This window comes from Pogona vitticeps, chromosome 3 (assembly GCF_051106095.1).
Source record: "Pogona vitticeps strain Pit_001003342236 chromosome 3, PviZW2.1, whole genome shotgun sequence".
Lineage (NCBI taxonomy): Eukaryota > Metazoa > Chordata > Lepidosauria > Squamata > Agamidae > Pogona > Pogona vitticeps.
In genome coordinates, this window is record NC_135785.1 from 160,299,623 (window position 1) to 160,325,256 (window position 25,634).

At 37.2% G+C, this 25,634-nt stretch overlaps 1 protein-coding gene across 3 annotated transcripts in view; it reads left to right on the plus strand.

Annotated features, from left to right (window-relative positions):
- Positions 1 to 25,634, plus strand: part of PCCA (propionyl-CoA carboxylase subunit alpha) — a 314,567-nt gene that overhangs the window by 72,115 nt on the left and 216,818 nt on the right. For all 3 annotated transcript variants that reach the window (XR_013544059.1, XR_013544058.1, XM_072994650.2), the window contains exons 7-8: positions 16,238 to 16,369; positions 19,867 to 19,903. Coding sequence is in view for 1 of the 3 variants with exons in the window: in XM_072994650.2 (XP_072850751.2) it covers positions 16,238 to 16,369; positions 19,867 to 19,903 (169 nt within the window). In the remaining 2 variants the exon portion in view is untranslated. The remainder of the gene's footprint in view (positions 1 to 16,237; positions 16,370 to 19,866; positions 19,904 to 25,634) is intronic.

Here is a 25,634-nt window from a genome sequence, read left to right on the forward strand (position 1 = left end):
TCCATTATTTAATGAGATCACACTCCTGTAACTCTAAAAGTAAGAAGACAATTACTTATGCTGTAAAAGGAGTAAGTTTGTCCAATCACTAAGTTGCAATCCCACTGAATTAACTACAAGCAACTAATCACAAGTGACTAGTTATGTTGAAGAACCAGACTGGTAGCTTGTGGATTTTGGGTTGAATGTATGCTTCAACATAATTTAAAGCATTTTATGTAATTGGCTGGTTTTAACTTCTGGAAATGGGGGGAGGGGAGAGTGGTGGTCCCACCCACTTTTGATTCTGACCTCAGCCTCTGTCAGATTCTGGCTCATACACCTCCAGATGAGGCCCTTGACAGATTACACATGAGGTAATAATATTAGAAAAAAATATTCTCTGCTTCACTTTTAACATAAGAATTTATGTATGCTTCTCTGTTGTTGACTATAATAAATTTGAAATATGTTTCTATGTTGCCATATTTAAATTTTTTCTCTGTATCTCCATTCTAATCCTGTTTTAGGTTTTCTGACAACTGGATAACTTTGTTTTATGCACGTAGCTCAGAAGGCTTTATATCTAGGGAGTGAGTTGCGAGTGGGATAAATATTTCAAATATTGGAAAGCAGTTTTATCTGTGTAAAATGTACAGTATACAGCTCAATGGAAAGCTCCATTGGTTGAATATTACAGAGGGATCACTCTGAAATACCTGGCTGCCCTCAGGCTTAAAGAGATGCAGCGGTGGCAAATAATTAGTCTTGGGAGCAAGCCTCCTTAAGATCATCAAACTTCCATCTGAGGAAATGTGAATAGGACTGTAGACTATATTAATAATTTTATTGGATTTGATTTATTTTGGCTTAAAAATTGGATAATGGATTAAACTGATCAAATCATCATCATCATCATCATCATCATCATCATCATCATCATCATCATCATCATCATCATCATCATCATCATCATCATCATGGAATTGTAGAACAGGAAGGGACTTTATGGGTCATCAAGTCCAGCACCTGTCAAGGAGGTACAGTGGGAAATCAAACTCCTAGCTATACCTAAACCACTGAGCTATCCAGCAGTTCTTGATAGGATTCGTTTTAGTAAAGCCGCTTTACCCAGCTAGGTGCCCTCTAAATATTTTGGAGGAAAACACTAGTCAAACACCCTGATCTACTAATATAGGCAGCCGTGAGGAATCATGGAATTGACATTCAGAACATCTGAGTGCACCATGCTAGGGTGTACTGTTGTAAGGTATGATTAATAGGGTTAAAATTATTTGAAAAGTATGGAGGTGAATAGCAGAAATTCAGTAACAATGTGTTCCATGAATCAGAATGACATAAAATAAAGAATGAATACAGCAATGAATAATGGATTAAGGGGAAGATGGATATTACCTTTGTATGTTTTTAAAGCTTCCAAAGGCATTTCCCTGTGGGTAAGTGGGAAACAGAATGCAGGATAGTCAGATGATAGGACCTTGCATGGCTGGTCTTGAATAGACGCTTGCTTTGTAGCCCCATAGAACTTAATTATGTGGTTTACATGAGTAGTGTCATTGGATCTGAGCCCTCACATAAACCAGTACCCAACAATTCTTTAATGCTTTTTAGTTAACCTTGAGTTGATAGTTAAAAAGCTCCTGTGTAGCACTTCTATTATAATCTGTTAGATGTGGTGCTGAATTGTGGCTTTCAGTATACACAGGGTTAAGTGAAAAGGTTATAGTAATCTAGTGTGCATTTTCTTTCTTTTTTAAAATGTGCTCATTAGCAGTGGAAAGTCCACATTTTAGCCCATGTCAGTAATTTACATTTCATTGCTAAGTGACTGCTCTTGTTCAAGGGCTCTTTCTAAGGCTGTTGAACATACTTGTATGGGGAATAAACAGAGTAGAAGAATTGAAAGCCAAATACCCTGCTAGGCTTTTCACTAGGTTCTGAAGTTTCCAGTAGATCACTGATTAGCAGTGCATGGAACAGTATGGAAATAAAAAGATAAGGCCTATAAAAATTATCACAGGTAGTCTATCTTATTTTAAATCTCCCTTTGTTGCTAGCTTTACACCCATCCTCCTTAAATTCTTTTCTCCTGCCATGTTTTCATTTAATGTGAAAGCATGCCATATTAGAGACAAAGCAAGAGAACAATACACTATGAACCAGGCTCTCTCTGGTCTCCCCTCTTCTCTCTCCCACCCCACCCCAACCATTAAGCAAAGTCTGATTGTAATGAGGATGGAGGAAACAAAGGACTCAATAGACTTTGCTGCTCCCTGGGATCAAATTATAAAGCTTTGAGATCTTGCTCTGGGACTCATTTCTTCTGCGCAGCCTGATTGGTACCAGCTTGTTGTAGCATTCTTAATTTGAAGGCTTGTGTATAACATAGAAAACAAATGGCATGAACTGAGGGAATGTGGTGGCACCATGGTATGGTAATGGCACCCTGAGTAATACAGTTGCTGAGTTCTATGTAGGCGCTGCCATCTGTGTGAAATGTTTACACAATTTTGTCTAGTAAATGTTGCTATCTATATGAGCAACAGGGAACATCTATGTCTTGGTGAGGGGCACATCAGCACAAAATTAGTAAGAATTAAAAACATTGTAGGGCTTGATTTCTCTGTTCTTCATTGTAGTGTGGACATACCTCTCACCTCATTTTTTTCAAATGCCAGTTTCAGCCAGTAAAGACTCCCTCCCTATATACTATATAGGGTGGGAGACTTTACTGGCTTCTGAAAAAATGAGGTAAAACGTATGTCTTTGCATATATATCAGGTTCTTTGTCTGTGAGACACTTTTTTTCCTTTTTCGCATTCTTTATTTGTTACGGAAATGCATTGCTGGTGGGGATGTGCATAATACCAAGTCCTTTCTGAGTGTTTTTAATATTGATTTGTAAAAGTGCTTCCACACAAAGATTTATGGCTAGTGTACAGGTGACCATTTGCCTATGTAGTCTCTATATTGTTTTTATTAATTATTTTGCAGGACTCTTAGTTTTTTTATGCTAACAAGGCAGTTTTAAAGCAGCATGTAAATATCTAAATACAACAGTAAGGAGATGAAACTAATAAAAGTCCATTGAGCACTGAAGGGATGCTAACTATGATACGCTGATTTCCACAAGACTGGGATGAATTACTAACCCTGTCTGCCTGCAGACAGATTAAAGTAACAAACAAGCCAATCCGATTTCACTGTAGATGATCTGCATTTTTAGGACCTAGTTTGCTTAGGACTAGAAACTTGAGGTCGTTGTCTGTTGTCTGGTAAAAAGATAACAATGAGTTCTGTAACAACTCTAAAACTAATCAGTTTTTTGATATGAGCTGATTAATTGTGAGATAATAATGTGCTATCAAGTTGATTTCAAGTTATGAAGGCCCTTTTGAGGGTTTTCTGGACACAGAACACTGAAAACTGATTTACCATTTCCTCCTTCTTGGGATGCTCTGGGATCACAAAGCTTGCCCAAGACCACACGCTGGCTCTTCTCCTATAAGGCACAATGGTGAACTGGGCTCCACATCCCTGGTTGCACAGCCAGGTGCTCCAACACAGTGAACTAAAGAAATCTTGAGTTGTAAAACACTAAATATAAGTTGAGGCGAAATTCTGGATTGTATTGTTTGCTTTAAGTTTCAGCACCTTGGAGAAAACATACTGTAGTACACTCAAATCCTATATTCTTGATGATAATGCCTTTGAAGAAATGAAATAAAGAAACAAACTCCTACTTGTACTGAATGAGTTTTTGGTGTTATTGAGCCTTGCATACTACATTGCAGATAGTAGTGCTGAGATTTGCATTGCTGAAGTTATGATAATTTATCTTTAGACTGGCATCATTTTGACTTTATTTTGTTACTTAGAGCTACACAAAACCGTTCATAATAGTCATTTCAGTGCTTGATAAACTTCAGGGTTCATTGCTCCTTTACATTTTTCAAATTATTAGCTTCTTAATGCATATGGCTTTAATTTACCTCCTACTGACATTCTTAAATGGGTTTTCAAGAATTTTGAAAGTGGGACTATGATAGTTATGCCTCAACTCTTGGCCCTGATTGCTGACAGAAAATGTGTTAAGTAGTCTCCACAATTAACAGGATAGAGTTTCAAACAGTTCTACTGCAAAAGCTCAAGATTCCCTTGAAAACAGATTTGTGTTTGATTTCCTGTAGTGTGTTTGCTCCATTTATTTCTAATGAGTTGCCAGAAGCTTCCAAGAGTACTTGCTTTCTTGCAAAAAGACATTTATGTGTGGTAATCTCCTAAGGTTGCATTTTTTAAAAAAATTCTTCAAGATAAAATCTATAAAATAATGAGCAATATTTATCAATTGAAAGAGGTTTCATACTAATATATTTATACCAATATTTTCTTGAGATGTGAGCAGCGAGTCCCTCTCCCCATTATCCTTATTGATAAAAAGGCATAATTCATTTTCGCTTTAATTTTGTCACAGATGACAAAAGAGGGTTGGTGTTTGTTGGAGATACTTCTTGTTTCATGTTTTAGGAATATAGAGGAAACTTTTTTCAGTTATAAAGTTTTAGATTAATGACTGTGTACTGTGTAAATAATTATTTTCTGTTTTGTTCATTGGAATTTGAGCTTAATCTCAGTTTAAAGAGTAAAACTTTGTAAGTATGGCATGGCAGAGAATACACTATACTGCAACTCATGGTAGTTTTGACTACTGTATTGACTGTCAGACCAACATTGAGTGTTGGACTTCTGTTTGTTTTTAGGCCCGTTGATTCTAAAATTAAACTTTATGTATCTGTCAAATAGTCTTAAAGCCAACATTTTCTTGTGTATGCAAAAACCAGTCCTGTATACTGTAGTAATATCAAGTGTAGGAAGGAGCATATTCTGTAGAAAAACTATCCGGGATGAAAAACAAAAGGAGCATGGTATTTGGAGTCTAGTACCAATTGTCTGATTAAGGAGAGGATGTGGATGAAAGTTTTGAGAAACAAATTGCAAGCATTTCAAAGAGACATGGTGTTGTAGCAATGGGAGATTTCAATTTTCCTAATATCCGTTAGGAGACAAATTCTGCCAAATATGACCCTTCCAAGAAATTCTTGGCTTTTGTGGCTGATAATTTTCTCCTGTGAAAAGTAGAGAAAGGAACTAGAGGACTTGTTATCCTTGACTTGATTCTAACCAATAGAGACAACTTGGTGGGGGAAGTGGCACAAATGGAAACTCTGGGCAAGAGTGACTATGTTCTACTAGAATTCTTAATTTCAGAGGAAACCGAAGCAAAATGTAGCAGCAAAACAAAACAAAAAAAACCAAAAAAACCAAGGCCAGTGTGGCTTTACAAAAAGCTCAGGGAGGATCTGAAAACAAAACAAAAATACATATATGGGAAGTAGAAAGAAGGCCAGGTAACCAAGGAAGAGTACAAACAAGTAGCAAGGAATTGCAGGGATGACATTAGAAGCACAAAAGCTGGGAATGACATTAGCTAGAGACACTAAAAGCAACAAAATAGCATTCTTCATGCATGTAGCAAAAAACAAAGAAAAGAAACAGTGGCTCAGCTATTCAGTGGGGATGGAAAAATGATAACAGAAGACCAAGAAAAGGCACAAGTGCTCAATTCCTATTTTAGCTCAGTCTTTTCCCAAAGATTAGACTATGACTGTCCAGACAAATGTGAAGTGCAAGTGGAGGGGTCAGAACTGCAGCTGGAGATTGATAAACAAATAGTCAGGGAATATCTTACTGTTTGAACGAGTTCAAATCTTGAAGGCTGGATGAACTGCATCAAAGAATGTTGAAGGAACTGGCTGAGGAACTCTCAGAACTGCTGACTATTATTTTCTTGAAATCATGGGAAATGGATGAGGTGCCAGAGGATTGGAGGAGGGCTAATGTCCCTATCTTCAAAAAGGGCAAAAGGAAGGAACCTGGGAACTACAGACCAGTCGGCCTGACATCAATCCTGGAACAGATAATAAAGCAGCCATTGTGGAAGCACCTATAAAACAATGCAGTAATAGCTAGATGCCAACAAGGATTTGTCAAGAACGAATCCTTCCAGACTAATCTGATCTCATCTTTTGATTGGGTAGCCTCCATGATAGAGGGAATGCTGTAGACGTAGTATATCTTGATTTCAGCAAAGCTTTTGATATAATGGCCCATGATATTCTGATTAGCAAACTAACCTGGTGTGGGCTGGATAGAACAACTGTCAGGTGGATGGACAGTTGGGTACAGAATCATACTCAGAGGTGATGATTAATGGCTCCTTTTCAAACTGGGTGGAAGTAACAAGTGGAGTACCCCAGAGCTCAGCCCTGGGCCCTATTCAACAGTTTTTTAAATGACCTGGATCAGGGGGTGCAGACTATGTTAATCAAATTTACAAATGACACGTTTGTTAGAGAAAGTGTATGTAAACACTATATTACTGTACAGTGGTGCCTCGCTTAGCGATCGCTCCGTTGACCGATGAAATCGCTTTGCGATGGACTTTTGGCCATCGCTGGAGCGATCGCTTTGCGATGGACTTTTGGCCATCGCTGGAGCGATCGCTTAGCGATGGCCCCTATGGCTAAAATTCGCTTTGCGATGATCGCGGGGAAGCGATCATGGCAACGCGAACTTTTTAAAGCAGCTGATCGGCGGTTCCAAAATGGCCACCACAAAAACAAAATGGCCGTCGCTGTTTTGCCTCGCTTTAGAGGCACCCAAAATGGCCGCCGCTATGGAGGAATTTCGCTTTAAGGTAAGTTTTTAGCCCATAGGAACGTATTAAATGTGTTTTAATGTGTTCCTATGGGCTTTTTAATATCACTTAGCGATTAAATTACTTAGCAATGTTTTTTCCGGAACGGATTAACATCGCTAAGTGAGGCACCACTGTATATGATAAGAGTGTTTTTAGACTGTTCTGTCTTAAATCATAGGCGGCAGAATGTGTGAATGCCATCAGTTTTTAAAAAAATACTCTGAATCTGCTGGTTTTCTTTATATTTTCTCCTGCTAACTTCTTTCATTTGAGTGAAGGAGCTAAAATAAATTTCCACTGGCACAATGGTCTTTCTATCCAAGATGCTTGTGGTTTTGTTTGGAACTAGAAGATTTCTGATATAAGCACAACTTGATTAAGTAAAACAACCTGCTTCATGATCATCATAAGACTGAGGTAAACTGTAGGTGGGTTTAATACTGTATTACTCCCAATGAAGGCTTTCATTCTCAAATGTTCCAAAAATATCAGGCTTACAGAAGAATTCTGTAGTATCCAATAGTTTACAGGATGTTCTTAAAAACTGTGTTATTTAACTGACACTGGGAGTTGTGTCCTAACGGACCCACATGGTTAGCTGTTGTTCTTCAGAAATATATTGTGGTGCACTGGGAACATGCAATTGAGTTTTAATAGCCAGTCTCACATAATTAATTTAAGAGTAGGAAGTCTTATTAATGGAAGGTTGTGAACTATGCTGAAAAGGGCTAAGTCCCCTGAAAACAGATTATACTTTTAATTTGGTATGAGATGAATGTAAGATAATTAGCAACATATAAAATGGTCTTCATTTTCCTTTAGTCAAAGTGTGTAGAAGAACTTGCAATAACACCTTCTAACCCCAAGCATTGCTGAATATAAGGTAAGTTCTCCTTCATACCTTTCAGTGAGGGAGGACCTGCATCTCTGCTTCCTGTCTCTTCAAGTATTGATACAATACTTGCAGAGACAAGTATACTGTACTACTCTGTGAAATAGGCACCCCAACCTGCCTCTGATGTCTCTGTAATGCACACCCTATTGTCCCTTTGTAAGCTTCCTATCTTGAAAGGGAGAGTGAGTATTCCAAGGTGGGCCATATCTTACTGGTGGAATACATTTTGCATGTTGTGAGTTCTAGGTTGCTGGTTTCCTTGGTCAAATTGATTAAATTGCATAGCTTGGGAAAGACTTGCTTGAGACCTTTTCAAACTTGTTGCTTGGCAGAGTTATCAATACTGGTGAAGACAGGCCAGTGGTCTTACATATTCTAAGGCAATGTTTATAGCCTTGTCCTTAAGTCTTGTCTTTGCAAGATATTTTCTTGAAGATTGGTTTTCTTCTGTACTTTGAGCTTGTTAGGCTCTTTTGAAGTTCCATTCACCTGTCTTAAACTTCATGAGATAATTCAAAAATATTCATAGAGGATACAAGCTTCTGGTATCCTGGTTTACCCACTCCCATTGAAAGATACAAATGACACATGTGGGAATGTCTGTTGACTGAATCCTACATCCATTAGGAATGTCAATATATGTCTTTATCTCTCAGTTTTTAGTGACCTCTTGTAGTGTGCTAGTGAATAACTTATTTTTCCACTGCCCACACCTGGCATGGAGGTTATGTATTTACTTTTATTTGGAAATTTTAAAAATCCAGTCATTTCCCCTGCCATTACATTTTGTGCTGTCTTTTTATTATTGTCCTTTTTGCAGCCTTTTGTGCTGGTTATGTTCACTGTGGCACTTCAGTTTATTTTTGGAATTAATTGTTTCCAAAAGCAGATGGTTTCAGATGACCATTCTAATTTGTCTAGGTTGGCAAGGACTCTAGGTAGAATCCAGAAAACTAGAATGTATTTCTAGTATTGATTACTTAATTTGGGGAGTTATCCCTTTAAAGGTAGGAAATACCCGAATACAGAATTCTGTGTAAACTTTTAATATATCAGATTACAGTAAAAACTTTCTTGCTTTCCTTGCAAAATTCAGAATAAAGAATGTGGGTTGCAGCTGGCCAGTTTGCATGGAGGTGGCTGGGGAACAACAGATGTTTGCACATTTGGTCCCATGTACTTTGAACTAGTCCGAAGTGCTATGAATCCCTTGTCTTCAATATTTAAAATTCTGTATGGACCAGGGAAGTTCTTGTCCTTTACCTCCTGCTTTGTATAAATGGAGAACAGCACACTGATAAAAAAATCTCTTTCGAATATTTTAGTAGAAACACATGGATAAAATTTAAGAGTAGCTTGTAGAGAATGCTAACTGCTTATCATTGTCTTTATCTATTCTGTCAAAGTGAACTAGTTATCCTCAGGCGATTGAGCTGATGATGTATTAACTGTGTTGTGTTCTCACATACTGTAATTTCTTTCACCTTTTTTGTCCTCCCCCCCCCCCGTCCTATGTTTCTGTTACTTTCTACATGTAACTTGTACAATTGCAGATTCTGCTTGTAATAGAATAAATGTTCACAATAGAAGTTGCTTTCCATATACTTAAAGTATTGCCATCTCTGGGAAAAAAATATTTTTTTGATGTTGATGGATTTGTTTGGGAAAACTTGAAGAGGGGCAGGGAGCACCATCCACATCTAATTAACTCTACACTGCAGTGTAGCTGAGACCTAAAGAGAAAGGGAAAGGAAAAATGGTTGCTGTGGGTTTTTTGGGCTCTTTGGCCCTGTTCTGAAGGTAGTTCTTCCTAACGTTTCGCCAGTCTCTGTGGCTGGCATCTTTAGAGGACAGGAACAGAGCACAGACAGCCTTCTGATTCCTGTCCTCTGAAGAACACGGCCAAAGTGCCCGAAAAACCCACAGCAACCATCAGATCCTGGCTGTGAAAGCCTTTGAGGAAAGGGAAAAGTTCACAACTATATGATGGTGCAGTTAGTACATACGAAAAACATCAAACACTAATTTATTTCTGCTATTTTCCAAATTAAAATAAATAATATTGATTTTTTTTCCAAATTAATCTTTCTTAAAATCCTGAATTGCACCCTGACAGAAGGGGATGTCTAGTTCAGCTTAACTAGTCTAGGGACAAATAAAGCTTAACATGGATAGGTTATGCTCAATTTGCCAAAAATTACATGCATTTGTATTGAATATCTAGATAAAAATATGTTGGTAATTGCACATGCTCATGTCATCAGTAAAACATCCATTGTATGATTTTAAATATAGTAGTTTAGGTCTTAGCCAGTAGGCAATGCCTGCTTGGTTTTTTAAAAATTGTTTTACATTTTTGAATATTACAAAACAATGTAGCAGTTTAAGGCAGTACATAAATAACAATGTCTTTTAGACTTTAAAGTCTTTTTTTGTGTGTATGGGCTGATAGTTTAGTACCTGTTGCAAATATGACTTTTACTAGAATTTACTAGTAAATATGTTTTTGTCCTTGTTTTCCATATAGCAAAATAAAGTGACTTCATACAATAAATTATTATACATTCCAAACTTGCTGAATTTTGGTTTGCTAACATATTTGTAATTCCTTGATACAGACTTCTTTAACTTTGGACAATTTTAGCAGTAGTCACAACCTTGCCAGACTTTCCCAGGGCTGAGATAGAAGAAAGAAGCATTGCAGGGAGGTGTCAGCACAGAATATTGCAAGACTAGAAAGCTGCCCCTCTACACCATTCTGAGAATTGCTTTGTGGCAAGGTTAAGACTTTATAAAACTCTGAGTTCTGAAGTGTTTAAATATGTAAGTTTCACATGTGGACATTTTAAATTAACTTATGCACTCTAACGTGTTATAATTGACAATCCATAAATTGTCCAAAATGAGAGTCTTTCAGTAGTATCATTTCTGATAATGTTGGCCAGAGGAACCACTCTGTGATCCCCAGAACATCACTGTTTGTTTTTCATTCAGTGCTGTGCATGTGTGTGAGATGCAAGTATTTGATGTGGATATTAGTATTCTTGTGCCAAATACAATAATTGCTTCTAGGCTGAATATAGTGGAACCCATTTGGGCCTTTGATGCGCAATACCACCCCTTAATGGTGGTGCAATGGTCAAATGTACACTTAGGACACATATTTAGCTTTTGGAATGTAAGGTCTTTCAGACATCTACTCCCTGGAAAGACAATTTAGTCCTTTTAGCTTTCAAAGTGATAGCTGTGTTAGCCTGTTTCAGCATGTTGACCAAATTAAGGGTGGGGTGGGGGGAAACAAACCTAAGGACAAAATGAGGTATTATCTGGTACCAGTTAGTATTTAATACACAAAATAAATTTGCCCTCTGGTGTCGTCATCCCTCCCCCATCTCTGCCCTTCTTTTCCTATAATTTAATTCTTTTGGCATACTGCAGTTACTCAGTGGAGAGGAGTTCTTTTATGGTTTGGAGAAATACTGGTATACATTCAGATAAAAAGTACCTAGTTTAGTGACCTGATTTTCTTGAGATGTACTGAGACATGTTACCAAGAAGGGTTATGCTGTCTCAGAGGAAGTCAAGATCTTAGCCAGCTGCCAAAATTGTATGATAGTTCAATCAACTTCTAAAGACAACAAAAGGCCTATATAGATCTTAGATGGATGTTGCTATATTGGTCTTTGTCATTTTCTGTAAATTCAGCTTAGTTGTTCCTAGTATTTGATCTTAGCATTTTAACAAGCAGTATTAGAGGACAAAGATGACAAACAGGTGCCATGATACTTCAGCAATCAGGACCCAGTTCAAAATTCTTAGAAGTGCAAACTTTTCCTTGGAATGTAAAGTCTTAGGAATATAAAGTCTGTCACCTCAGACAATATTGTATAACCAAGTTGGCAGTGTTGTTTTTACTTTTGTAAAAATAAATCTTGACTACTCAAAGCTAGGGGGCTGGAAAAACTGGAAGCTACATTGTTAATGTTTGCTATTTCCTTTATAGTCTACCTGATTTCTTCCTAACTCCTTATGTAATTAGCAACTGTATTCACTTCCAGAAAACAGCTGAAGACCATGATGAAAGAGCACAGGGCTTTTAAGCCCCTGTCTTCTCTTCTGTCTCCGCATTCTCATGTCTTCATATCAGTGGTACTAAAAAGAGATGAGTTAACATAAGCCTAAATAGACTGTTTAACCTCCCCTCCCCCTTTTCTGGAAATGTAGATGCTATAACATTTGCAGCTGAAAAGGTTACTGATGTTTAAGGATGCAAATGAAGCATTTTGTCTTCACTGTCGCCTGGAGGTGTTATACTGGAAAACAGAAAGAAGTTTCTAGGATTAATTCCACAGATTTCTTTTCTCATGTAAAACTATGAATGGTTTCAATGCCAGGAGGTGGGGAAAAAAGCTATATGGAAAATGGAAAACATTATAGAAAATTCTTTATGTGTTTCACTTTGTTTCTACCTATACCTATACCTAAGCCTACTTTATATGCTGTCTAAAGCCCTTCTTATAGATTTAGAAGGACTTCTGTCCAGCATTTCTAAAGCTGTCCTGTGAACAATGCTCATAATGGTGTGTACTTAAAATTTTGTACTGTATACAAAATCCAGTGCTTAAAAAACAAGTCTTAATATAGTTCCTGACCATTTGTATGTTCCTCATTTGTTTGTTCTTCAGTGTAGAAAAACATACAGTTGCAATTTTATTTTTCATGGAAACAGCTTGTTTTGAAGCTGAGACCCTTTGTCTTTTGGAAAAAATTTTTTTGGGAGGGTCACATTTCTATCCACTACATTCCTGTGATGAGTTCAAGGTGGCACACGTGGCTTTCTTTCTCCCCATTTTATTCTCAGAACAGTTTTGTAGAGTAGGTGAGATTGGGAAAGTACGATCAGCCTAGGGTGCTAGTGAATTTCTTGACTTTGTCCGTATTTGTATCCATGTTTCCAAAGTATTAGTCCAGCATTCTAGTTGCCACATCACACTGACATTCAAAAGCCCATAGGTTAATTCAGAGGAAGTGTGAGTAAGCTAACAAAAGATGTCCGTTGAGTTTCAAGACTTAATCAGAACTTTAACCTGCATCTCCAAAGTTTTGGTCTATCATTGAAAGTACTTTGTCATTTTCTACCCTGTTACAAATTTTTGTTTTATTTCATTTCAATTTCCTTTTATTTATTTATCTATATCTTTTCATACCTTTTTATTTTATACCCTGCTTTAAGGGTAAGTATTTCCAAGGTGGCTTTTGAAAGTTTTAAACAATGAACTCTGCAGTGTGAGCATGTGCTTTACTGCTGAATTAGACCTGACTTCATGTTTTCAGGGTGTTGTTTTTTTCTATTCCTCCAGTTTTGTAGGATTTACAAGTGGTGTGTGTACAGATGAATCTGGAAGCTACCATATATCTTCTTTTTCTTTGGTTAGTGAAATAAAACCAGATTCTGATAGTTGCAGGATATGAAACTTTTGGTGTCTCTTTGCAGTGTTGATTGGCCAGCATGTGGGATTGCTTCTCTGTCTTCTTTTGAAGTAGTTTATAAACTTTTATAAACGGATAGCTGCTTTTAAAAACAGTGCAGCTAGACCATCTCTGCATTTATTTAGCCATTTAGCACTGTATTATCATTTACAATCAATTTATTGCAATCCATTGAAAGGCAAGAGGAGTATCAGGGATTACAGTGAGTCAGCAATGAGCCTAGCTAATTCTATTGCAAAAGCCTCGGAAGTCATTTCTCTCGTGCTCAGTCCTGAGTGGGTAGGATGAGCATATGTGTCAATAATATAGTGAATCTGCTTCCCGAGTGCAACAAGGGTTAGCTGTTGGTATTGGATTTAATAATCTAGAATCCCAGCATTGAATTTCATCATGAATAAATTGTAGCGTTTTCTAAATAAATAAGTATGAGAATTTATTTGAGATACCATATAAGATGAAGCTGATTAAATTCTGTTACATTATCTCTTAATTTTTGCAAACAAAACGACAGATGACAGATGTCTTAACAAAAGTGATGCTGCTAATTAATTATGTGCCATCAAGTCAATTTTAACATAGTGGCAGTCTATATGGGGTTTTCTTGGTATTAAAAACTGAGAAATGGTTTATTGTTTCTTCTTGGAGTGCTCAGGGACTGTGCAACTTAGTCAAGACTGTACAGGATGGCTCTTCTCCCAGGAGGCATGTTGGAGAATTGTACTCCAGATCCCTGGTTCAGGGAGTACTGAATATCCAGCTACCAGAATTTTATTTTGGGATATGAAAATTTGATACAGTAATACCCTACACAGAGCATCCCTATTTAGCACTGATTTGTCATAGCTCACATGCTTGAATAACTGTTTTGTGGTGCTCAGAAATGCTGACTGGCATTCCTTCTGGAAGCTCAGTAATGCCTTGCTAGAGCATCTGTGGGCTAATTTGTCTGCTACCTGCCACTTTAGCAGCTGTTATAGTAGCATCATTTGTATGTGACCATATCTGTTGCGTAAGAAGGCAAGCTGGAGACTACATGACTAAGATGCAGATGTGTCTTTTCCCCTGCACAGTTGTCCATAGAGCTGCCACTTTTCCATGCCTAAGAGCAGGTCGCTGAAGCTCTGCTGAGTAAGATCCCATTTAATTTTGTTTGGTTAGTGTTTATTTTCTTGGCTAACTGCTAAGCAAGGTATTATTGTATTTGAGACCATAATATAATGTGTTATGAACCCCTCTTATTGTAAGTTGCACTGTAGAGATGGGGGTATTCGTATACGAACGAATATCCCCCCTCACAGATGCAGATAACGAAGGTCCAGCCCTCTGGGCCAGACCAACCACTCACGATTCCGCTGTTGCTGCTGCAAGCTCCGCAGTGCCTTCCTATTTATTGCTCCATTGCTCGCAATGGATTAGCCACTCTGCAACCTGGCAGAGAGGCTCATCATCCCACCTTCTGCCAGGAGTGGCTAATCCATTGTGAACAACGGCGCAATAGGAAGGCACTGCGGAGCTTGTGGCAGTGGCAGAATCATAAGTAGTTGGTTTGGTCCCAGAGGGCTGGACCCTCGTTATCTGCACCTGTGGGGGAATATATTCGTATACAAATATCCCCATCTCTACGAGATCACATCAACTGACGAAGCCAAAAAAGCCTACTTAGGACCCCATGTGAACTCAGAATCTGCAGTGAGGCACTTTCCAGAAGATGTTCAAGGGCTTTTAGACATACATGTCCGTATGGAAAGTTCCAGTGAATTCTGAAAGCCTGAAAACTGCAATTTTGAAGGGATTGTAGGATTCCCTGTATTCTTGACTACTATTTTAAGCAGCATGACCTAGAAAATGAAACAGATAAGAACTGTGCCCTGTGTTATTTACAATCTAAAAACAGATTAGGAGCAATTGGAGAGTTGGGAAGAGAAGTGTTTGTTTTATTTATATATATTTTGGCTTTATTACACTGTTTTTGGACTAGAAAGTTTGTTCCAATAATTGTCTGAAAAAATTAGCCTTGAGGATGTGCTTGAAGGAGGTTGTTACACAAAAGTCAGTACTGTAATGTATTTGCCTGAATATGTTGATCTGTGGATATTGAGTTTGATGTAGAGCAGAGCAATATATAGGATTTTTTAAAAACATGTGGTAAATAATTGTTTTGTCTGACTGGCTAATTTTTTAATTAAAACTCCATATGTGAAGTCATTTTACTAAAAAAGTCATGTAGATGTGCCTTCTCTTCTGTTTTATCCACTACATAAGATTTTGAATGTTTACACGAACATCAGGAGTATTTTGCATGCATGACTTATAAAACCAACAGGTTCTCTAGGATATTGTTGAAGCTACTGCTAAACAATCTAGTGGTGAAGGATTATGGGAGGACCATAGATTCCCTATTCCTGCTTCGCTGTAAGCCATGAAAAAGAAAAGAAAAGAATTGGAGAAATGATATTGTAAGAAAAATAGCTATGATAAAAGCATGTTATGAGAAGAGTTGTTAAACTACAGTTATAAGAATAAACTGAATGCAAATTGGGATAATTTGGATACAAATAATGTTTATAAAGCATCACAAATCCTAAAGTGGATTTGAAGTGAAGTGAACAAGAACATGATATGATGCTTGTACCTGTATAGGCTTTTGATTATGTATGCAGTGCCTGAATATTTTAGACATCTGTCTTGTATGTCTTGAACACTTATAAGAGGAATTTCATTTCCACTTTGTGTGAAGCTTGTTTAAAGAATGCAAAATGAAATCTTGAACTGTATTATACATCAGTGAACATACGTTTGTAGGCCACTTGTGGCTTCTTGAATCATGAGTTAACTGTTTTTTTCTCACTCAAGGGATCTTGCAAATGTTCAGGCTGGAATACTTTATGGCTCTCAGCTATTTTTCCTTGGTCTGGCTTTGATTTATACAAACAGTAATTATGGGAGCTTTGAGCCTGTGTTCCATATAGGCTTAACAAGCCCATATACATTTTTAATGCTTACATAAATTTAGAATATTTCCCAAGTAAAAATTTGTCATAGTATTTAATTGTTTCTGGGAATAAATCCTGCTGATTTCTTTATCTCTTCAGGCATCTGAAGATGTTTCTTTCATTGGACCAGACATGCATGCTATTCAAGCAATGGGGGACAAGATAGAAAGCAAACTCTTAGCCAAGAATGCAAAAGTCAACACAATACCTGGTTATGATGGGGTAGTCAAGGTAAGAAAACTTTTCTTGGAAAATAGCTAACTGTGTTTTCCCATGACTTGTCATTTGATAATACTGTCTGAGCATTATTATCAGCTGATAAAGCATTCGTAGTTCGGGTAGGTTGTGTTTTGTATAGTGAACATGTTTTAATATTGCAAGGATTCCTGAGATGTGCAATGTGTCTTGATTCAGCTTGCCCATATGGTATTCCTTACTCCATGGTTGGTGACTTGTGGCCTTCCATGAGTTGTTGTACCACAGTGTTCATTGACCCTAGTAAACATAGCCAGTGGTGAAAGGAGACTGAAGTTGCAATCCAACTGGGAAACCATACATCGTTCACCTCTGCCATATACCTGCAGGAGCCTTGTCATTAAGAACTGTATCACAAAGCTTCATAGTCTTTGTTGCTTAAATATCAGGGTATGTTGAGAATGAGGGGTGAGTGTGGTGTTTGGTTACTCAATTCATGGATCCAAATGTTTTTTCCCAGACATATGTGTTAAAGCATATACCTTCAGGCACCTGTTCTAAGGTGCCTGAAGATATTCTATTGTTTAAATTTTTTGTCTGCTCAAGAGTTAGTTTTTGATGAAAGAAAAAAAAGTCTAACTTGTTTCCAAGCTGACACATAGAAATGTGCTCAAGTAGGATACAAATTTTGAATGTATTTGCTTTTTTATGGAGAGAGTTCATTTGCTCTTGAGTGGTGTGCTAACTATTCATGCTTCACTTAATGGGTCATATACCATACTTGCTTTACCAGATTGGTGAAATGTAGATGAATCATTTGGACTAGAATCTAAAGAAACTGAGAAGTGCTTTGGAATTCTGCTTCATGAATGGCACACAACTCTGGAATTGTAAACATAATGTTTGATAGTTTGAGCTCATATCACTTGGTGTCATGTCAGAGAAATTTTCTCCTGTGGAGACTTCTTATTCAAGATATACAGGCCAGTGGTTCTGTTCATTATTACATTTATACACTTGGGAAGAAGAAGAGAGTAGTTAAGATTCTTCTACCAAATTGTTACATGTGGTGCTTAAGTAAGAGCTGTTTGTTTAGGACTCCATCTTTGGCTTTTAGATTGTTGAAGGATGCATAATGTGAGGTTGCTTATTGTTTCAAAGTTTTTAATTGAAATAATATCAACTGTGGGTTCTGATGGTAATTTTTAGAGCATTATCTTTTTAATTGTATTTTAATTGTTTTTATCTTTTTATTGATTTCAAATTGTTGTAAGCCGCCCAGAGACCTTTGGGTAGTGTGGGCGACATATAAGTTAAAGAAAGGAAGAAAGGAAGGAAAGAAAGGAAAGGAAAGGAAGGAAGGAAGGAAGGAAAGAAAGAAAGAATTTTGACCAGGTGTAGGTTTACAACTAGCACAGTTTTCCTGGTTCAATGTATAGATTTCATCTTTAAGGGTTTTCAGGGGTGTATCTCTTACTCACTTGGTTCAGGTAACTAAATAGAGATGAGGGGTGATCTTATTTGTTACATTTATTTCAAAACTCTGTTTAGCAACTTTATGCCTGAATTTACAAGAGAAAAGAAATGTAAAAGTTTCTTCTTTGGCTCTAATAGAGGCTCTTCATCAGTCATCAGTCTTCCTGCATTTTATTCAAGAGGCTCTAATTGTCTGCATTTGGCAGGTTTAACACTTCCTGACAGAGAGGCTATTAAGGGGAAGTATTCTCGCATAACTGTCACAGACAGGAACAAAGAACCTTCAGACTCAATGTGTGGAAGCCACTAACATTCTTAAATGAACCCTTTTATGCATTAAAAAATCCTTCTAAGCTAAAACTTGGAATGTATGGAGGTTGCAAGGTTGTGGAAAGCAAAAGGTGTAACAGTAAACCTTGATTTCATTCATTTTTGTAGACTTATTTTTGGCTTAAAATAGTTGTTTGGAAAATCTCATTAACAGATGTGCCTGCTTGAAGGGGGAAAAAGTCTAAAAACTGATGTTGCTTTCAGGGTTGCTTTGAACTTAACAAGCACCCATTTGTGGAGCAGACTAGCTAATGAAAGGAAATTAAATTTTCTGACAACTTCCTGTACCAGCTTCCTTACTCTTCATTGGACTCTTAGTAGGTACTAAGAAGAGTTTGTTTTATTGTTTGACAAAAAATGAACCAGGTATGAAATACTTCAGAGCATTTTAAAGGTCTTTTTGAGAGAGCTACAGTTATTGGTGAAAGAAAGAAAGAAAGAAAGAAAGAAAGAAAGAAAAGAAATTTGAGTGTTTTAAAATATCAGTTTTCATTTTAATGTTCAAAGTAAGCCCTTATGGACTTGGCTACATATAGCAAGTAGGGGACTATAGACATATAATTGACATAAATCTCTTACTGTATGTTACAGCACAGCATAAATATTAGAACATTTAGATAGTCTTTCAAGATTTATCATGTCTTATGTGTGGAGGTATAATGGACAAATGTTTGTGTTATAGGAAAATTAGCTTATATCTGACAATAGTTGTATGTCAGTCTATTGCTCACTAACCATTCAGAAACTCTGAACAGTATTTGATTGTGTGTGTTTTTGTCAGGGATTGGAACCTTCTGCATAAAATAGTGTGTTCTACCACTGAATAAATGGTCCCGTCCTAAGCTGGCATTACAAACCATAATGTGCTAACTGTATCTCAGTTTATATTGAAGCTGACATAAGATACTTTTATTATATAAATTCTTAACCATTGCTATCCTTATTAGACAGTTCTCTTCATATGCATGACAGATCCAGTGTTTTAATTGTAAAGTTGAATGTAAAAAGTTGTCATATATAATTGGATAGCTTGTTATTTGTATTCGCGAAGGCTTGTTATTTGTTATCCAGTTGTGACAAATACAATAATTTGTTCTGTCAATAAAAAATACCAAATGTATTCATTTATGTAATTAATATTCTTTTCAGTTACATTATATGTGCTCTTAAACCATAATATTAATATTTCTCCTCTGGCTTAAAAAGTCTTTGGCAGACAACAATGAAACAACAACTTACACCCGTGAATACAACATATGAACCTTTCAGTTTTTTTAAAGAGGAGTTGTATTGATGTTGAAGCCAAACAATAGAGAGTCATCTCCCCCTACTGACTGTATCCAGGAAAACATGACATGTGTGTTTACCTGAGAGGACAGGAATAAGTTGCCTGTTGACATGTTCCAGTGTTCTACCGTTTACTTCTCAGTGAAATAATCTAAACTATATAATTCTAGCAAGTTGAGAAATCTTTCTGTAGTTTTGCTGCTTTTTCTGTCAGCTGATTTTCTATTGCTTAGAACCTAAGTGTTATGCATTGGTGAGGTAAAATTTACATCCCACTTATGGTATTAATTTTGCATTCCTCTGAATGAAGCCAACCAGAAGGTTGTAAAATCAAACATTAAATGAATCAGAGGAGACAGTAGTGCAATATACGACTGCCCTAGAGACACAGAGCAGTAGCTGATGGAATTAATGTTAAGTCTAATTTCCTGCTTTTACAGGATGCAGATGAAGCTGTCAGAATTGCAAGGGAAATTGGTAAGTTCTTAAACTGGCTATTGTGAGATTTGTATGCCTTTCAGAAGATGCTGTTGACTCAATTAACTCTGTGTTGAGTTGACTCTATGGAACAAATGACAACTTTCTAAATTCTTGATTGCCATCAGGACTGAAAGAAGCTCAGCCTTAGCACTCTTTACATCTTATTGTTTGTTAAGTGAGCAGCACTGTAGAGACTTAACCTGCAGACTGGATGCAAAATGTATTAATTATAATCTGCTTTTAAAAGAAGGTGGTATTTTTTGGCTTTGCATAATCCTTATGCATGGCCAATTTTCTTTTATCAGAGGACTGGCATTATTTTGTTTACACTTGTTGTTGTACTTGGTCTATGCTGCAATATCAGTGCAGTGCCTGTAATGAGCTTTGGGATTTGTTCTATTGAACAGTGCAGCCCCCTTATACATACAGTATCTCCCGAAACTGACAAAGTAGAAATACTTTCAGGTATGGTTTTAACAGTGGGTACCTGAAAGCATTTAGGTAGCCTGGAAGTTACAGAGATGGCTGATTCTTTATATTTCCCTTGTATGTGTTTATGGAGGAAAAAAACACCAAGAATTGCATTTAGACCAAGAGCAAGAGCTAAAATAGGCAGAGATAGTTTATAAGAGCAAAGCTCCTAACTGTGCTAGTTTCTCTCTCTTGAATGCTAATTCCTTTCCTGTGCTCCTCCTAAGAAGTCCTCAGAATAGTTGTCAGGAGGGACATTGAGGGTATGGCAGGAGCCACACTGGGGAAAGGAAGCACAGCGTTTTTTCTGGTGTATGTTGCTTTGGATGTAGCGTGGTGGGTATTAATTGTTTTTAATATTTTAGTTGTAAGCTGCTTTGAGCATCTCCTGCACTGGAAAAAGAGGATGTAAACACTTACAGCAGAATAAAGGAGAATTTCTCTAAGTCTCTGTCTTACAGTTATTTACCATAGAAGTACTGTTTTGCAGATACACAGAGAAGCTATTACTGTTGCTGTTGCTGCTGTTGTTACATATTACAGTGGTGCCTCGCTTAACGGGTGCCCCGTTTAACTACGAAATCGCATAGCGATGAAGATTTTGCAATCACAAAAGCGATCGCATTGCGATGTTTTAAATGGGCAAAAATCGCTTTGCGATGAGCAGTACCGTTTCGCTTACCGATCATCGCAAAGCGATGATTTTTTAACAGCTGATCGGCGGTTCCAAAATGGCCACCGGGTAAAAAAAATGGCCGCCTGCTGTTTTTTGGGACGGATTCCTAGTTTACCGGGCAGCGAAAATGGCCGCCCTATGGAGGATTTTCGTTTAAAGGTGAGTGTGAAGCCCATAGGAATGCATTGAAGGGGTTTCAGTGCATTCCTATGGGCTTTTTAAAATCGCATAGCAACGAAATCGCTTTGCAGCGATTTTTGCTGCACCGATTATCGTCGCTATGCACGGCACCACTGTATAACTACTCTCATTCCATGCTTTATGAAATAATTACTTCAGCAGGAGTCATGCTTTAAATTGTATTCTAACCAATGGCATCTTCAGAGAGAACAGAGTGTGTAATTATCCTTTCCAGAGTTCCAGTCAGTCAGACTGCAAGAACTTTTGTCTGTCCCTTCCCCCTGCCCCCAGCAATCAGTCAGGTTTTGGTGGCTGTGGAATACTCTCAGACTTAAGTGGATGTTTCCAAAGCCCATACATAGAACCCTTTCCAAAATATTTTCAGGAGGGTAGCCATGCAGTAAAAACAATAAAGAGCCTTGTGGCATATCAAAAAATAAATAAATTTTATTTGGCATACATTTTATGGATTTCAGCCCAGTTTTACATCTGGAGAAGCTAAAGTCCACAAAAGCTAATGTTGAATAAAACCTGTTGTCTTTTTGATCCCAAAAGAATCTCTGTCATTCTTCCTAAATATTGTTTTGTACTTCTGCAAAACCTATGTCCCAAGCCCGCAAGATCTCCCTCTTACTTGTTTGTTGTGCTGCTTTGGCTAGACCAGGATCCACATGTACCTCTGAACTTTTGAATGAGAGTGGGGATGATGCTTTGGGACAAAAAAAGAGAGAGAGCTATGAATAACATCCTTTTCAAATGGATGTTTCTGCTATTTCCTGCCGGATGCAGCAAGTGCACACTTAAAAATGGGGCAATGATAGTGTTTATTAGGCATAAGAGCAATGTTCCCTTGGGAATGGTACCCCCACACATTCTGGGGATTCCACCTGCCAGACCCACACCTACAGACATATAAATATGATTATCCTGGAGAAAAGGCCTAGCTGGGAATGCATTTTTTTATTCAGGCTATCCATTACTGAGTCTAGGGTTGTGTATGCACTTTGGATGAATTTTGGATTTGAATCGGCATGTTTGAGACCTGTATGTATGCGTGCGAGCGTGCATGTGCAAGTGTGCACGTGCCCTATATATAGGAAAAAACCAAAGCATATGTCTCCAACAAAGTACTATGACAGAAGGGGCACTAGCTTTGCTCTCTGATAGTTCTAGCGTGCAGTTTGGGGCAAGAATCTCATCACCACACAGGGCTTGTGGGGAGGGATTGCATGGCATTACTACAAATATATACCCGGTAATCCCATGTGATTCTTTTTCTTTCTTTCTAGGTTTAGTATTGTTAGTAGTGATCAGACAAAAAACCTCTGAGAACATAGGGTGTTTATTGTAGTCTGAGATTCATCTGTGTCTTCTTCCTGTTTTTTGTCTTATTAATGCAACTCAATTTTTAGCAATCCTTTCTGTGCTTTCAAAGTTGTATATTTGATGGCAAAATCTCTTTATTTTGTCCAAGTCTGTGTCTAGTTTAGATAGTACAACTTATGCTATCTCCCTGTTTGTCCTGTTGGTTCAAGCTGTTTTCAGGTTTTCTCTCTCTCACTCTGTTACTGTGTTGATTTTGTGTATATATATGCACAATTGCTGATTCATTTGAATTCTGCCATGAAACATACTTATTTTAATCATATAGCACATATGCTGCGATCACTTTGCACATTGAATTGATAAGTAACTCATAGCAACAAGCACTATCACTTAATTTTTATTTCCCATTCATCCAATATTTGTGTTAGGAAGAACTACAGTACATGTAATTTCCAGTTTGTATGTTATACTGGTATTTGCTGGCTGTCAAATAGTTCTCTCCCACTAAAGGACTGCTGCCAAATATGTAAACGATCTAAATAATTGTGAACAAATAATTGTTTCGGCATTCATATTTTCTTTAATTAGCAACATTATTTTCTTGAAAAGAATACATAGGCCTCTACCGGCCTCCAGAAAGTGCAGTGAGTTTTTTGCTTTTGAAAACTGTGAAATAACTGGAATTAACTATCTGCAGGGAGGATTTTCACTGCCAGTTCTGGTAGTATAAGTCTTTAGCCATAGTATTATTGTTTCTGTTAATGTTACTGTGTGTGAAGAAGTGGAACTTCAGCCATGAAAACTCACATGAAACAAACGTGTTAGTCTTTAAAGTGCCACAATATTTTCTCATTGGTTTTTCCTTCCTTTCCCTTTTTAAATTTTTGCTTCCTTTTAATTTTGCCAACATGCTGACTAACACAGCTACTTCTTTGGAAACTGTTACTATTATTAACTGCCTTTTCCATCACTGAATAGAGCTTCAGATGATTGCTAATCAATATAGAACATTAAAAACAACAACAATAAAACAACTTAAGCAATATAGTTATTAAAACCAAACACTTCATATTCAATTTCCCTAATAATGAAACAGTGTTCTCTTCACATACTAAAAATGTTTGGACCTATTTTCTGTTTCAGGAGAAGGTTAGTTCAATGACTTACACTACCCTCCTAATGCTGCAGTCTTTTGCTGTCCCCTATGTTCTTACAGGGAGGTGTTCAACACTCTCCTTGTCCACTTGATCCGTCCTTCTCCTTGCTGAAGGCCAGCCTACAATTAGTGACATTCACCTCTCCAAGAATCCGATCTTTATTGAACCTCATATTCCATAAATTGCAAAATATCAAGACAAGATGGGGCTATAGTTGTGTTTATTGGGCCTGTGTGAAGTACAAAATCCAAGTCTGAGTGGATTTAAGAAATTTTGTCTGTAAAGTGTTGTGCAAATTTTGACTATGATTATATTCTATTGTTCATATTTTATGTTTTTAAAAATATTTTGTGTGCCAGAGAAAGGGCTTGGGCTATTGTCTTTCAAAATGTTTAATAAATAAAATGTCCCTTTAGAGAATATAGGGAAGTTCACATGGGGGGCATGTATATATTTTGTACCTAGATATATGACCCCTTCTCCCCCTCCCTTTTCTTTCCTCTCTTCTTCTTCCCTCCCCTCTTTTTCTCTATCTGCTCTGGGATTAGTCGGTGCCATATGGTTTTTTAGGGTTGTTGCTATTGGTTTTAATATCTCTATTTTTATTTTTGTTTTCTATTTTATGAGTTGTTATCCACCCAGAGTAGTGCTGTGACATTAATAGGACTGGGATACAAATTTAAACAAACAAACAAACAAATGGATTGCAAAGGATTGGTCTTAAGGGAGCATTTAACTGGTACACTTTATGCCCATATTCAACGTGGCCAATATTAGATGAGTGTAGTTTGACCTTTTTCTTTGAAGAAGAGCATTTCCATGAGATTCTGCATTTAGAGAGAAGTCAGGTTTAACAGTACAGAATGGAAAACACACAGGCATTTAACTAGCACAGGAACAGTGTGGACATGTAAATTTTTCTTCAACTTGCTGGGCTGCTGAGCTGTTACATTCTTGCTTTCTGTATTGTAGATTCTCTTTACAGTATTTGAAATTTTCTGTATCTTATTTGGCAACGTTTTGCCAGATATGTCATTCTTGAAGCATAGCTTCCCAGTTTACATGGTCAGTATTAAATTCCTTCTATAGTGTCTTTGGAGTATCTTTAAAACATTTATTTTGTCCACTGTGCACTTCAGCACCTGCAATAAGCTCTCCAAAAAAGATAATGCTTTGACAACATAGCCAACCCACTGAAGTTGTTATTGTTTCAAGATAGTAAAAATGTTTGTCATCTGTGTTTGCTCTGGAACTTGGGTATCAGGAACTTTATTTTGCCATTTGATATTGAGAACACTCTGAAGACAAATAATATGAAAGTACTGAGCCTTTTTGCATGTTGTTGATAGATGGCCTAAAGTCTCAGTTCCATAAAGCAGGGAGGATAGAACAAAAGCTTTGTAAATCTTTAACCTGCCGGAAAGATTGATTTCACATTGATTTTGCATAGAGGATCAAAGTCTTCTGAAGTCAGTGCTAGTTTTAGAGATTCATGAGGTCACTGCATCATTGATGAGAATACAATGGGATATAGAGCCACCAAGATACATGAACTTACACTGAAGAAAAGATGTGTTTGTATACTCTCAGAACCTGTTCACCAAAATCTATACCCAAAGCAGGTTGGTGTTTCATCACCCTCTTACCTGTATTGATCTTCAGGATGAAATGGCTACAGGTAGTGGCAAATAGATCAAGATTTCTGTGCATATTCAGAAATGTGGTTGCATTAAGAATGCAATAATCAGCAAACAGGAGCTAAAACATTACACAATAAGATTTTAGATATGGCCTGCAGATGCTGGAAATTGAGCACTTTCCTATCAGTGTGAAGGTCAATACCTAATACAGTATTGTTGTAATCATCTCAGAATATTAATTTATGCCATTCATAATGAGATTAGAATCAGAGAAAACA